The 14,233-nt window shown below is 33.9% G+C and overlaps 1 protein-coding gene across 2 annotated transcripts; it reads right to left on the bottom strand.

Annotated features, from left to right (window-relative positions):
- Positions 1-1,004: 1,004 nt before the first annotated feature.
- Positions 1,005-9,607, bottom strand: LOC132049833 (uncharacterized). 2 transcript variants are annotated; one of them, XM_059440782.1, is made up of 9 exons: positions 9,466-9,607; positions 7,996-8,636; positions 6,210-6,286; positions 5,877-6,045; positions 5,668-5,756; positions 5,372-5,536; positions 5,124-5,201; positions 1,759-1,862; positions 1,005-1,415 (listed from the first exon to the last, which is right to left on the bottom strand). In XM_059440782.1, the coding sequence occupies exons 2-9, from the start codon at positions 8,612-8,614 to the stop codon at positions 1,310-1,312; spliced, it is 1,407 nt and encodes a 468-aa protein (XP_059296765.1). In that variant the 5' UTR covers positions 8,615-8,636; positions 9,466-9,607; the 3' UTR covers positions 1,005-1,309. The 2 variants fall into 2 exon arrangements, with proteins under 2 accessions (XP_059296765.1, XP_059296766.1); XM_059440783.1 differs by having other exon boundaries at positions 9,462-9,597.
- Positions 9,608-14,233: the final 4,626 nt, after the last annotated feature.

The raw sequence follows: 14,233 nt of genomic DNA, 5'->3' as shown, positions 1-14,233 counted from the left end.
AGTAGAGGGGTATATTTGGCCCTTTTCCCTGTATTTAAATATATCAATTAAAAATAAGAATTCGATTATTCAAAACTCAAAAAAGAGGATGAAAAACTGTAACACAATCCCAAAAAAGAGCCTCGATAACTTTTTAGCAAACAATAAAAATCCTAAATTGGAAAATATGTCTCAAGGGAGATTAAGTAGATTAGATATATTAAAAATTAAGAAAGAACTATCAGAAAAAATCAATTATAATTTTTTAATAACTTTGCATATCAAAAGGCTAGAAAAATAGATCTCTAATATAACTAAACAAAAAGCTTAAAGCCTTTTATTGAAGTTTTGCTTCGAACATAAGGGATGGAATGACCAGTTTTTAAGTTAGCAATCAAAGTTTAACCATCATTTCAAATGTAATTAGAAAGTAGCCACTTTTTAATGTGAAAAAAACATTTGGACAAAAATATCGCTAGCTAAAATACAAAACGACTCCCGTACATGGTGCCATAGTTTAAAACTTTACAAGTTGAACTTCAGCACACGTTCCTGGAGTTCGAAACTTTTGCAAGTGAAAATTCACCACACTAAGCTGGAGTTCCAACACACTCTGCTGCAGTTCCAAATTTTTAAAGGTGAAAATCCACATTCCAATCCAATTTTTGACGTAAAATTTTCTGATGCAATTTTAATTGAAAGGCTTGTTAGAACTCCAAGACACAATCATGAAGTTTTAAAAGAGTACAATGAGTGAAAAATATTATTGTATCCGCATTATAAAGTGGATAAATGTTTAATAGTTTTGAGATTGTAGCTAAATCTTGATTAACGGTCCCAAAAGTGGTTGGTTGCCAATTTCTCCTGTTAATAGAGATCGTAGCGAGAGTTTTTAAGATCAAAGATGCTAGTTTGTTTACTTATGAACAACATTGGGCGCAATAATTCATACCTTTGCTTTAGGGGATGACACATTGTTCTTTTATAGGTTCATTTAGGATGTGAAGTATAACTGGCCATGGAGATAGAAAGATAAATATGACTACTACACTATTTCATACATTGTACAATTGGGAATTCTGTTGACTAATGGACTGATGATACAAACATTTTCTCCTCACAGACGTATGAACAATAGCCCGCTCCTTGTATGGAACTGCATTATAAACAATGGCCTCAGAGAGTGTGTTAAGCCATTTACTACTTTCTGGAGGCAATAGATCTGTTATCTAAAGAGTCAATATGCTTTCCGTGGATGGGTGATCCGCTATAGCTGCTCGTAGTGAGTTGGCAGCTTTGAAGAGACTCCCTTTCATCGACATCCATCTCTTTAGAATAATTGGAAAAAGAGACTAGTTGAACCATCACCAAAAGATTTTAGATCGGCAGGTTTTACTAAAGACCTGCACAGAGGGCACGTCCTTTCCCTCTCAAACCTGGCAGAATAAATAAGAACCATCAAGCAACCAAAAAAGGGAATGATGTAAGCTGGTTGAGATGCCGACTTTAGCCCTAGGCGTAAGAAATTAAGTCTGACCAATTCATCGTAAATAAGCTCAACGAAATTGAAGAAAGGGATATCAACTATTGCTTGTGCATGATTCATATGCTATTTGCAATCTTATGGTTTACGTGTTGTGCTCATTACTTTTACAGCTATATGTGACTATTGAGAGAAGGAAGATCGCATCATTTTAATATAAGTTACACTATCATGCACGAGTCATGCTTAAAGTGGGTCAAAGCACAAATGGCCTAGGAGAAGTGCAGATAACTTACCATTCAGACACACAGTCTTCGCAGAATATATGTTTACAACGTAGTAAGATTGGCGTATGCATTTTCTCCTGGCAAATAGCACAGAGATCCCCAGCAGCATTGACCTGAAATTAATCACATCGCGCTAGAGCTTCAGTAAACACTTCAAGCAAACAGTTCAGTTAGTTTCTTTGACATACTCGTTAACATATCAATTTTTTACTGAATACGTTTTACAAGGATGATTTTCTCATCTTTGAAAGACCATAATAACTCTGGCAGCTTTTCCCCAACAGAAACCAAGTGCACTTGAGTTTTTCCAACACCTCCTCATGCACTACATTGTATACTGTTTTTAAAGAAAAATAGCTTCCAGGATACAAATGTTACTCCAAAGTTAACACATTTGAGGTATTTTCTTTTCTCTTATGTTCTTTACTTTTTTGGATAAGCTAACACTCAAGTCCTCCGTGGAAGTCCCCAAACCTGTCCAAATCATTGTTCGCAGAGAGCTCGACCCAACTTGCAAGGCACCGAAAGCAAGGGATGGTTATATACTTCAGTATGATGGGCTATGTTATGATTTAAATCTTTTTAAATGGAAAAGGACTTGCACCTCCCAGCCAAGCCTGAGAAAAGAGAAGGATGTGCACAGCTCAACATGTTTTTTTTGTTCTTTTGTGAGAGAGAAAGAAGACAAATTACCAATCAAAATATGGGGAAGAAGATAAACCTACTACTGTAACAAGTTATAGGCAGTGAAATCCAGAATACGAATGACAAAGTGAACATAGTCAAAAGGCAAATCTTGTTTGACACAATTAGCTCATGTGAAATAAGCATGAATTACAATTTACAGTAGTATCCCCATATAAGAGAAGAATTCCATGATGTAATTTGACCAAATGATCCAACCAGATCATGAACCAAAGTGATGACACTTCTTTTAACCAGAATTTCCAAATAAAGTTATTTATAGTGGGTTCTCTGGAAAAAGCAACTCGCAGCCTGTTTTCAGGTTATTCAATCTTTTCAGGGTCTCCAAGTTGAAAATGTTGAAAATCCTAAGACAAGTCTGAAAGTTGAAAATTTGCATCAATAAATAATTAAATCACTAAATTTCACGCATAGATATGTACACCTACTTCTATTCCTATATGTGATATTAATAAGGTGCATCCTTTTCATACGTATATGAAACTAAAATGTAAAGATTATCGACTCTTTAATATCTTATATACTCATAAATTATAAATTTTGATATTTAAGTGACAGAAAAAATATTTATTTATAATATTAATCAATACTTTGGAAAAGTTACATTAAAATCTATAAATAATCATGAGTTTTAAGTAGTTAAACAGCCAAGACTTTCATAAAGGAGATCATATACAAGCACTCAAGGGTGTGACCTAGTGGTCAATGAAGTGGGTTGAGAACCATGACGTTTCAGGTTCAAATCTCAACGGAGACAAAAATACTAAGTGAATTATTTGGTCGAGGGGTGCGCAAGCTAACCTGGACACCATGGTTATAAAAAAATGACACAATATACAATGTCTGTTCCGGATTGAATGTCCACTTTTCCTCTTAAACCACCGAAAAGATTCACTTATCTAGAAAGAGAACTTCAGGTTCAAAGATTTAATGGAGAAAAAAGTTCGTCCGAGAAGACAAGAACCAAATTCTATGTAAAATACATTATATTTTATTATAAGCTACCTACGATTCCCTATCTCTTCTCAACACAACTTTTTCCTCCATTCTATTCTTTGAAACTAAAAAATGTAACCCTGTAGGCAGCATGCTTCCCCACAAATACTAAAATAATTCACCTTTTCAAGTCTTTGTTTATAACCATGCTGAATCAAATCAAGAAATCAATTTAAAATGGATGGAGAAGCTCATTTGGGATCTATTAAATGATATAATGATTGGCCATTTTTTTTATAATCGTAGTGTCCAGACCAGCTTGCACGCACCTCGACTAATTCCATGAGCTAGGTGCTAGCCTCTGCAGGCACAGGTACCCGGTAACTCTGTCCACCAAGACTTGGATAGAGAGGTAGAAATCATCTAGTGTTTTGCCTCTACTGGGATTTGAACCTAAAACTTCATGGTTCTCAATCCACTTCGTTAACCACTATAGGCCACACCCTTGGGTGCTAATGATGGGCCATTTTAATTTAAGCAATTAGTCAAGTAATTTGGAAGTTGTAAATCATTTTTTTATCAAGTAAATGTATTTTCATTCATAAACATGGTCACAACGGCCTTAGATAAGAGATACACAAAAGAGTAGAGAATTTACAAAACGATATGATTCTCCACAAACTCCACCCATTCATCTATACAACGAGGAACGTTTTGTGTGCACCAAAAGAAAATAAGGGAACAAAGACTACTCCTCAACTAAGAGAAGCTCAGCTCTACACCTTCAAAAGCTCTCCTATTTCTCTCTCCAAACAACCCACATTACCGCCAGTGGTACCATATCCATGCCCTTCGTCTTCTCCTCCTTCTCACGCTCTTCCAACTGATCATCCACTCTCTCAGAGTGTTTGGCATTGCCCATAAATCATTTTATATAGTACTTTTTTCAGAAAGATCATGATATATGGTTCTATATAAATTAATCAATCTTTTATCTTCACCTCTTCTTCCTCTCGTTCTCTAACTTCTTTCTTTCCCTTTCTTACCAAGGTTTCTTTTCCCTCATCTCATCTCCTCCTTTGACTCAAAAAGTTCTTCTATCTTTTGTTTCTTCCGCCAAAATAATCTCATTGCCCCCAACCTCCACCTACCCCCCCCCCCCCACACACACACACATAGAGGACAAAATACCGTGTTACTTTAGGGCACACTAGAATATGTGGCTGTCTGCCCATAAAAAAGATAGAGAGCAAGGCATGGACTGCTTCTTCTCTTTTCCATTCTAGAACAGAAGGGAACTTCTCCAACACCCAATACGCTGATTAAAAATAACCATAGTAGAGTAAGTTTTTCTTCCCCATTTTATTCAAAATGAAACTTAATGTTCCAGTAAACAGCACAGCAATGTAATCCTCAAGCAAACTCATATGATAAGGGCTTTAAATCTGGAATTTTTTCCACATACAAGAAATTAATATTTGAATCAGCGAGTTAGATATTCTAACTGCCATTCCTGTAAGGCAGGAAAACATACCAAATTACCAGATGATAAGTTTCTAAGTTTGGAATTATTGCGTATGAGAATAAGGAGTTCTAAACTTTAGAAAAATCGAGTTCTATGTAGCATTATGACCTTCTCTTGTGAAAACCATCTTCACCAAACTTTAGGAAACGTTATTTTTATTTTCCTTCATTAAAAATAAAAAATAAAAAATAAAAAGAACCCATGTTACCTGTTCAGAAGTCGCATATACTCCATAATGAATCTCCTTACGTGACAGTGCTTTCAAAGCTGTGAAGAAGGATTGGACCTGCGGAATATGAAGGTAGGATCAGATGAAAGCTAGGTTAGGGCAATGATACTATCGACCCTTAAAATTTGGAAAGATTAAGATACTGGCTTATCTAAGAAAGAATGATTAAGATACTGAAGGACAAAGAAGACATCGAAGAAAGTACACTCATTAAAAAAAAAATATACCTTCTCGACAACAGAAGTAAGCTTGAAAGTTAGATACAGCCCCGTCATTAATGATGAAAAGAGGCTTCCATATTCCTTGTTCAAAAAGAAACGATACCAAACTGGAGCTGGGAGCAAAGCGCGATATAGCAGTAGAAGGTACTCAACCAAAGTTAACAATTGACCCTGTAAAGAAAATGACTTCTCAGAAAGCTTCTTTTTCACTTTTCTATACACACATATAGCACAGAGCAAGAAAGAGATAATGCATATTCCATAAACGATAGGGTGGATAAATCTATCTAAACTGCTGTCACCTGCTTACGGTAGTTACGGCCCCTGCTATTCTTGTAATACATCAGCAGAAGACATTTGAAGATCATTGCTGCTTGGCGGACCAAAGTATCTATCAAGGAAATCAAAGCGAAAGAAGTCAACTCCATGATATCATTTCAGACTATTCACACATCGGAATCCAAACGCTGACCAAGAGATTTCTAACAAGGACAACTTCACAAGAACACACCGTTCACCATGATCATGAAGATAGCATGCCAAAAAGGAGGTATGGCCTTTGGTGGAAGCATCAGCAACGGAGACAAAAGATCGTCATTACGGTACCACCAATAAAACCCAATTACATAACCGCCGAACAAAAGACATACGCCAACCAGAACAGAGATTCTCCTCTCACCCTGCAAGGACGAAGAAGATCAATAATTTCATTGCTTATTAGTATGAGAAAAGTATCAAGCAGAAAAGGTAGGAAGAGTAATCAGCATATCAGTTCCTTTTTTTCTTTTTTTTTTCTTTCTGTTTCCCCTTGTTGAGGGTGTGTTGCTAGGGAATTTTACATCACCTTAAGTGCAGTCTGCTTCTTTACAATATCATTTGACTTGAACATGACAGCCGCAATCAAAATTGTAACAAAAAAACCTGTGGATTCATGCACAAACCAAAGAGCAATTTGAGAAATACTAACTTGTGGAAATTATGGTAACCCTGAAACATGCAGAACGGGAAAAATTGATAGCCATAAAAACTTTCAACCAAAAAAAAAAAATTGTAGATACCATGATTTCCCCCAAACAGAAATATTTAGGTAACAGAAGATAAGAAGGAAAAAGCAATAAATTGAGAGGAAAGTAGAGAGAAGGCCACAAGATGAAAGGACAAGGATGATGAGGAGAGACAAGTGAACCCCTTGACCAAGTAGTCCATTATGTAGCAAGAGCTATCATTCTATAGAATTCACTAGGTTAACACACTATGCAGGTCCTAAGCACAGAATTGCAGTCATGTTCAATTGAAAGTTTAAAATAAAGACAACAGAAGGCATCCAGCACTAAAAGAATAACGTTATAAATATAATACAACACCAATGGATAAAGTATTCATACAGCCATACATGTATGATATCCTACTAAATACAAAGATTCAATAAGCAAACTGTATGACTCCAATGTTGTCAAATGCGAAAAGCATAGAAAAACACCTGACCCTATAAGAGAAAATGCAATTATAGTCCGTGCCTTAGTGAAAGAAAAACGCAAGAAGAAGTCCTTTATGGAAAAATAAAAATATGTATACACGTGCATACGTAAGGCAAGAAAAAGTACTCATAAAACAATCAAAAAATAGCGCAAGAAAAAGTAAGCTTTAACCACCAAGACTATTTAATGATTACTACAATTGAAAAATCTGCAATTAAGTAAACATATAGGGTGTGTTCAGTACGGAGGAAAATATATTCTAGAAAATGTTTTCCAATTTTCTCATGTTCGGTTAGTCAAGATTTTTGGAAAACATTTTCTCTAGGAAAACAAGTTCCTTAAAAATGAGGAATTAAGTAGGGAAAACAAGTTCCATAAGTGGAATTTCACATTGACTGTGTCCTCCCTACCCTCCAACACACCTCATCTTAACCCCAGCCCCATAGCCCCCATCCCCACCTGACACCCCTACCCTTACCCTCACCTCCTCCCATAGTATTGTCTAGATTATATATAAATGCTTTTAGGATAATATTTTTTGCTTACACACCAAACACAAGAAATAAATAAGAAACTCACTTATTTTCCTGCAAATATTTTCCAAGAAGACGTTTTCCATGGAAAACATTCTCCTCCATACCGAACGCACCAAAGTAAAACCATCTCAATCAGGTTCAATTATCACCTTGAATTTCCAAGAAGATACAGAGATGCAATTTAAGTTTCTAAATTTATTTTGTGACTCGTTTCCTTTAGTTATTATTAGTTTCCTAATAAAATCATTACAGCATCCATCTATAATGATTCCTTGAAAATTTATCATAATTTTGGCCACTACATTTACTATTCAATGTCATCCTTTTCAAAGAGCTCACGAGCCTCATAATTTGGCCTAATCCTGTGGGAAATATAGTTGGCTGATACATATAAGCAACTTGGTTCTGTGCCACTTAAGCAAGGCAGAATAGCCATTGTAGTGACAATAGCAGTGATAAGGTTCTGGCTAGTTGACAGTCAAAGGAAAAAAAAAATAACGGAAAACCCAAACAGGCATCATTAAATACATGAAATAGATAGAAGTACAAGCAAGAACTGTGATGAACAATTTCAAGTGAAAATCGCATAGTTACAACGGAGAGGAAACATCAGTACCTTGCAAATGCTGTCGAATGAAAACAATCAACAAAAGCAAAGAGAACGGAATAATTTGCTCGATCCACCTTGCAGCTTGTTGTATATCGTATCTTTGGTAAGAAGACTCCCTATTATTAGCATCTGTAGGCCCTGTATCAGCGTTTCCATTCACCTGCTGCGAGACTCCATCTCCCGCCCCTCTATCACCCGTTTGACTCTCCAATGCTCCCACCGAAGCTGCAGACCCCGACCTCGAAATTGGCCTCCCCAAAACATCATTTTGCCCATCCGCTTCCCTCAGTGGCCCATCCTGCTCGCCAGCACCGATAATCCTAATGGAAACTTCACCGGAGCCACCGGCAGAAGCTGGTGATGCCCCAGAATCATCCACGCGGGGCTGAAATTGATCGCGGTAGCTAGAAGTGACCCCACTGTTTATCAAACTATCCGATTCTGAATCACTTGATCTTGTCCTTAGAATTCCAGAATATTCCAACAACGTCGATAATGGCGAACGCAATAAATTAGCAGCAGATAATTGTACTCCATGCCTTCTAGAATTACCAATATTGTTACTACTCGATGAAGAAATACCTCTGTGTGCGTCCGAATTTGCACCAGACGCTTCCATTCGCATCGCCCTAACCCTAGACCCAACCCTACATCACATATTAAAATTAGACAGTTCATAAGCTCGAAAAACTAAAAAAGATAATCATCATCCTAAACTAAATGCCCAAAAACAAAAAGAACCTTGAAAATTTTATAAATAAATACGCGGCTGTTTGGCCATGAATGTATTCAACTTTTTCCCGGAATTGAATTCCGGAAATCATGTTTGTCATAAAGTTCCGGAAGATTCCTAGAAATTCAACTTCAACTTGAATTCAGGAATTTGAAAAATACCAAAAAGTCGTTTTTACTTTTTTCACTCCAAATCACTCACAAGAATTCAAAAAACAACTCCAATTTCCAAAATCCATTTTTCACTTTGAAAACAAAAACTACTTCTTTTTTTTTTTTTTTTTTCAAATACTCAAAGTTTCCGTAGCCAAATGGGCCCAAAAGAAAAACCGGATAGTATTTTTGTGACATTCATAAGCTCCAACCCTAACCCAAAATCACATAATAAAAATTAGACAATTCATAAGCTCCAACCGAACAAAAGCAGGAACAAACGCTAATAAGCATAATCATCATTACAAAAAGAACCTTCATAAATAGTAAATAAAAGAAACCGGATTTTTTTTGTTGATCACAGTAAGGATTAATTTTGATCACATAAAATCTTTAAGTTGTTAAAAATAAAACTTATTTATATATTAAAACTACCTAAGAAATACCATAAATCACAATAATTAAAAATTGTAACATTTTAAGAAGATATATAAAATCAAAGAAAAACTCGTTTAACTCTCGAAATTCCAAAGGTGCGGGAGTAAATAAATAGAAGAAACTGAATAATAGTTTTGTTGATTACTTACTTACCTTCGATATGGAAACGCCGTGGAAGAAACTAATACGATCAAACGGATAATTAATCCTCCCAATTAACAACCCCTAATTAACATTTTATCCTTACAGTCAACGCGTCTTTAAGAAAAATCAAAAAGAATCGACGTATTGAAAATTACAATGTTATGTGGGGCGTGGGGTGGGTGGAATTTGAGGGTAGTGGGTGTGGAGGGGTATCTGATGTTTTTTTCTCTCTTGGTTTTTCTGGCTCTTTGGAAAAGGGATGTGAGCCAGAAAGGAGAAATGCTAAACAATCACATAAATTTGGTGGGTAATACTTATTAGGCTACATTTTTATGTAACTGTCAAACTCTCTAATGTAAATCTCTCAACATTTAGTTTTGATTGCAGAATTATTAATTATTTCGGTTCTCACACGGCATTTGCACTTGCCTTTGTCCGATTAATTTGGATTTGTATTGTGTAAGGCGTACTAAGGAAAGTGCTTTGTAACATAATTTTTTCATATCAAGTGCTTGATTAATTTAGATTTACATCATGTAAGATGTACTTAAAAGAAAGTGTTTCCTAATAGAATTTTTTTTTTTTTTATACTCAGGGCTCGAACTTGATATCTCCGATTAAGGTGAAGAAATTTTATCCATCTCATCATAATTTTTGTGTAATTATTATAGAAATTAGTTTAATAAAAACTCTAATTAGATTATTTTTTTCAAAATGATAATCATTTATGGCTAAATATAAGTTGAACGTTCATCTTTACTAGTTCGTGTAGTGTATAGTTTTCTAAAAACAATCAAGTCATTGGTCAGTTATTGAGCATGAAAGTCAATTTCCTCCTCAACTATTTCCAAGTGGTTGTCAATTTAATATTACGTGAATTATTTCAACAATAGTTGGTGGAAATTTTTCAAAATTCATTCAAAGTCAGTCAATTGGATTTGAGTAGCGTTGGGTTATTTATTCCTTATAGAGTTATAGAATTTAAATATCTTAGATAGATTACCTAATCTTTATTAAAAATCTAAACCTAAAATTCATCCTAGATGTTTGATACGAGAAACAGCAAATTGCATTTCATAGTATGATCAGAAATGTTGTGATAGAGCGACTAATGAGTGTACAATATCAAGTATAAACTCTAGAATTAAATAAGGCCAGATACATTTACCGGCCTCTTAAAGTTGCCAATATCTTTATTTTAATATACTTTAACTAGCGTTTGTATCAATGAAAAAAAAAAAACTAGCGTTTGTATCTATCAGAGGCTCAATATCATTAAGGGTCTGTTTGGAAAGCCACCTGGTAATTGAAATTGGTGTAATTACTAGGGTAGTAATTATACAGCCTAGTAATTACAAAGTATTATAATTATAACGATCTGTTTATTTGTCATAATGTAATTACAGTATGATTACAAGCATGTTGTTTGGTTGCACAAGTGTAATTACACAGTTAGTTTAATTTAAAAATAAAATTTAATTATAAAAAATTTAAAATTAATATTTAAAAGAGACGTGCCTTTATAAATGATATTATATTAGTTTTTAATAACATATTGTTTCTTGAAAATATATTAATTAATAATCATATGTTTGACACTAATATTGTAAAAAATAATTGATATATATTTTTCAAATTAATAATATTTTTATTTTAATTAATTATGAAAATTAAAAGCAGACTCTTTTGTGAACATCATGGATTGGATGTTTGACAAGAAAAATGATATTTATAAATATAATGCCATAACATTATTCAAATGTTTGACAAAAAAAAAACTATCAATTGTAAGTGAAAAATAAACAGTATGCAATGTGAAATAATAAGTCAATAATACTATAAAGAAATAAATAAAAAATAAAAAATATAAGCTAAATTCAAAATCCAAAAGAAAAAGTTTTAACATAATACTCTTATGTCAAATTCCAACGTTACGTAAGTAAGTTCCAACGTAACTTAAGTAAATATAATTCAAAAGAAAAGGAAAATATAAGTCTATAACTTCATTCACAACGAAGTTTTACTTTAATAATGTCACTCATTATATGTCAAGTTTCTTAATGACTCGTTCTTTCTAATATTAAGAGATGTAGTTTCAAAAACTAGAATAATAACACGGTTATGCTAAATGAATAAAATTAAAAAATTAAAAAAATATGAGCAATTACATGGAACCACAAGAAGTAAAGGTTGAGAATGAAAAGAAATGAAATGAAAGATATCTAATACAAAATAAAAATATATTTTAGAAAATAAAATAAAAAAGAAATAAAAATAATAGAAATAAAAAAATAAATTAAAAGAAAACTAAAAAGTAACCTACGTAATTACACCTTATCAGTTACATCCAATTCCCACCTAATTATGTAATTACTTGGTCAAACAAATAGTTTAAACTGTGTAATTACACCCAATTCCAATTATCTGAGTGGCTTTCCAAACATACCCTAAAGTGTACCTATTAAACATAAATAATGTTGGGCACAATATATATTGCACACTTGTGTTTGAAAGCGTGAAAAGCCCAAATAAAAATATTCTTTTTATTCATTCTCTCAAAAAAATTTGTGTCTTCTTTCATCTCTCCTACCACTCATACCACCTTCTCCACAACCATGATCACCAGTCACCACTATTGTACCCTTCCCCTTTCCCTTCTCCTTCTCTTCATGAATTGAATCTCGGAGAATTATAGCGGCCAACAAAAATCACAATTTGCATTTTCAAGTTCAATTGCATTTGTTTCTTTTGCTATCCGAACCGCCTCAATCATGAAATACTATACAAGTTAATCTAATTTAATAGCAAAAGCTATCAATATCTTCAGTATAAAATACTTTTTATAATAAATAATCAATGTATAGCATCTGACCTAATAACCGTTGATCTGGATATAGGTCGAATACTAGAATATAAAGACGCACTGGACTAAAGACATATAGTTAGTATAAGTATCTAGATGATAGAGAGAACACATATGAAAATTGGCACAAAATAGCTAGTTTTAAGAGTATTGATTAAGTCTTAGCCAGCGTTTGCAAATTATTTAAAGTTTAGCTACAATTTAAAAAGTAGGAAGAGATTTGTTTTTCTTGAAAGCTTCACTTGTGTCTTAAAGCTCAGTTTTTTAAAACTTCATGACACTATATCCTTAAGTTCAATTTTTTCAATATAAAACTCTGGGACATTGTGTCTTTAAGTTCAATTTTTTCGATTCAAAACTTCAGAGTACCATCTCCTTAAGCTTAGATTTTCGCTTGAAAACTTCAAGACACTATGTTCTTAAGTTTAGTTTTCTCAGTTCAAACTTCATGTCATTTAACACTATCCTAAAGTTCAGTTTTAGTGTCCTAAAGCTTATTTTTCTAGTTCAGCCTGAATGTTAACTTTTATCGTCTGTTAATGTTTATACTAACATCACAACGTAAAGAAAAACTTCTTTTAAGTACTATAAAGAAGTAAATACTGGAGATTGAATTGAAAAAATTAAATTTTAGGACTGTCCTAAAATCTTTTTTTTGCGCGGATTGCCCTTCATTTGGGGTGGTCTTTAATTTTTGTCCTTCAAATTGGTGGTCTTTAAGTTTTGCCCCTCAAATTGGCGGTTTTTAACTTTTACCCTCTGCTTCTGCAAATTTTGTCAATTTTGCCTTAAGGCAGAATTTTGCAAATCTAGCCGTGCAAATTCTGCCTTAATTTGGCCCTTAAGGCCTAATTTGCATGGGCAGAATTCTGCCTTGCGAAATTCTACTTTAAGGCAGAATTTGCAAAGGCAGAGGATAAAAATTAAATACCACTAATTTGAGGGCCAAAAATTAAAGACCACCAGCGAGGGCCAATCCTGTAAATTGGCGTCTTAAAATTTCAACTATTCTTAATTAAACTGTCCTGAAGTTAAACGTAATTGGAGTTATGTTCGAGATTGAAGCATTGTCGGTGCACGCACTCGCTTTCTTATTTGTGCGAAGAAGAAGAAAAGAGATACATAACACACAGAATAAGCAAGCAAGAAGAAGCGAAGCGGGTTAGTGTCCTTTTTTTAAGTATTGGCTAAAGTTTGAATAAACTGACAATACTTGCTAAGATTTAAACATCAACCCAAAAGGTGATTATTGATGCACTTTGCCCCGCAGAAAGCCAGGGGTCATTCGCATAAATGCCTCTCTCTGGGGTTGGTCTTTTATTTTTGGCCCTCAAACCGCAGGTCTTTAATTTTTGTCCTTCAGCACTTTAAGTGGGCGAAAATACTTTCGAGATTCTTGGTTCGAACATCAGCAGAGTATAAAAAAAAAAAAAAGTTCGCAAGCAAGATTTCATAGCAAACTATGCCGATTCGGTCAAAATTTATGCCTTAAGCCATAGTTTCTATGTAAAGTATGCCTTGTCCAGCTTCATGGATATATCGTACTGGTTTGGGCCGCGACCTGTTCAATGCAAAATCCATCCGTCAAGAAATTATATACATCTATTTCATTTTCTTTAATAATATTAATGAATTTTAATTATAATCTTATTTTTCAAATTACTAATTCAAGTGGCTTTAGCAGCACTATTGATAGAGATTAGCGCCTGTTTGTATGGGCTTATAGTTTATGGCTTAAAAATAGGAAAATTTACTTGCCATAGCTACCTCTAAGACTTATTTATGAATAATAACTACCTTATTTTTTATTTAATTTTTGTAGCTTTATTTTTCCAAAATTACATATCATAACTGGTCCAATAACTTTTGAAATACATGTACCTCTCTATTCTCCCTCACTACACATTTAAGATT

The sequence above is a fragment of the Lycium ferocissimum genome, chromosome 3 (genome assembly GCF_029784015.1).
Source record: "Lycium ferocissimum isolate CSIRO_LF1 chromosome 3, AGI_CSIRO_Lferr_CH_V1, whole genome shotgun sequence".
NCBI lineage: Eukaryota > Viridiplantae > Streptophyta > Magnoliopsida > Solanales > Solanaceae > Lycium > Lycium ferocissimum.
The sequence above is the reverse complement of the archived record's forward strand: the minus strand, read 5'-3'. Positions and strand labels throughout refer to the sequence as shown.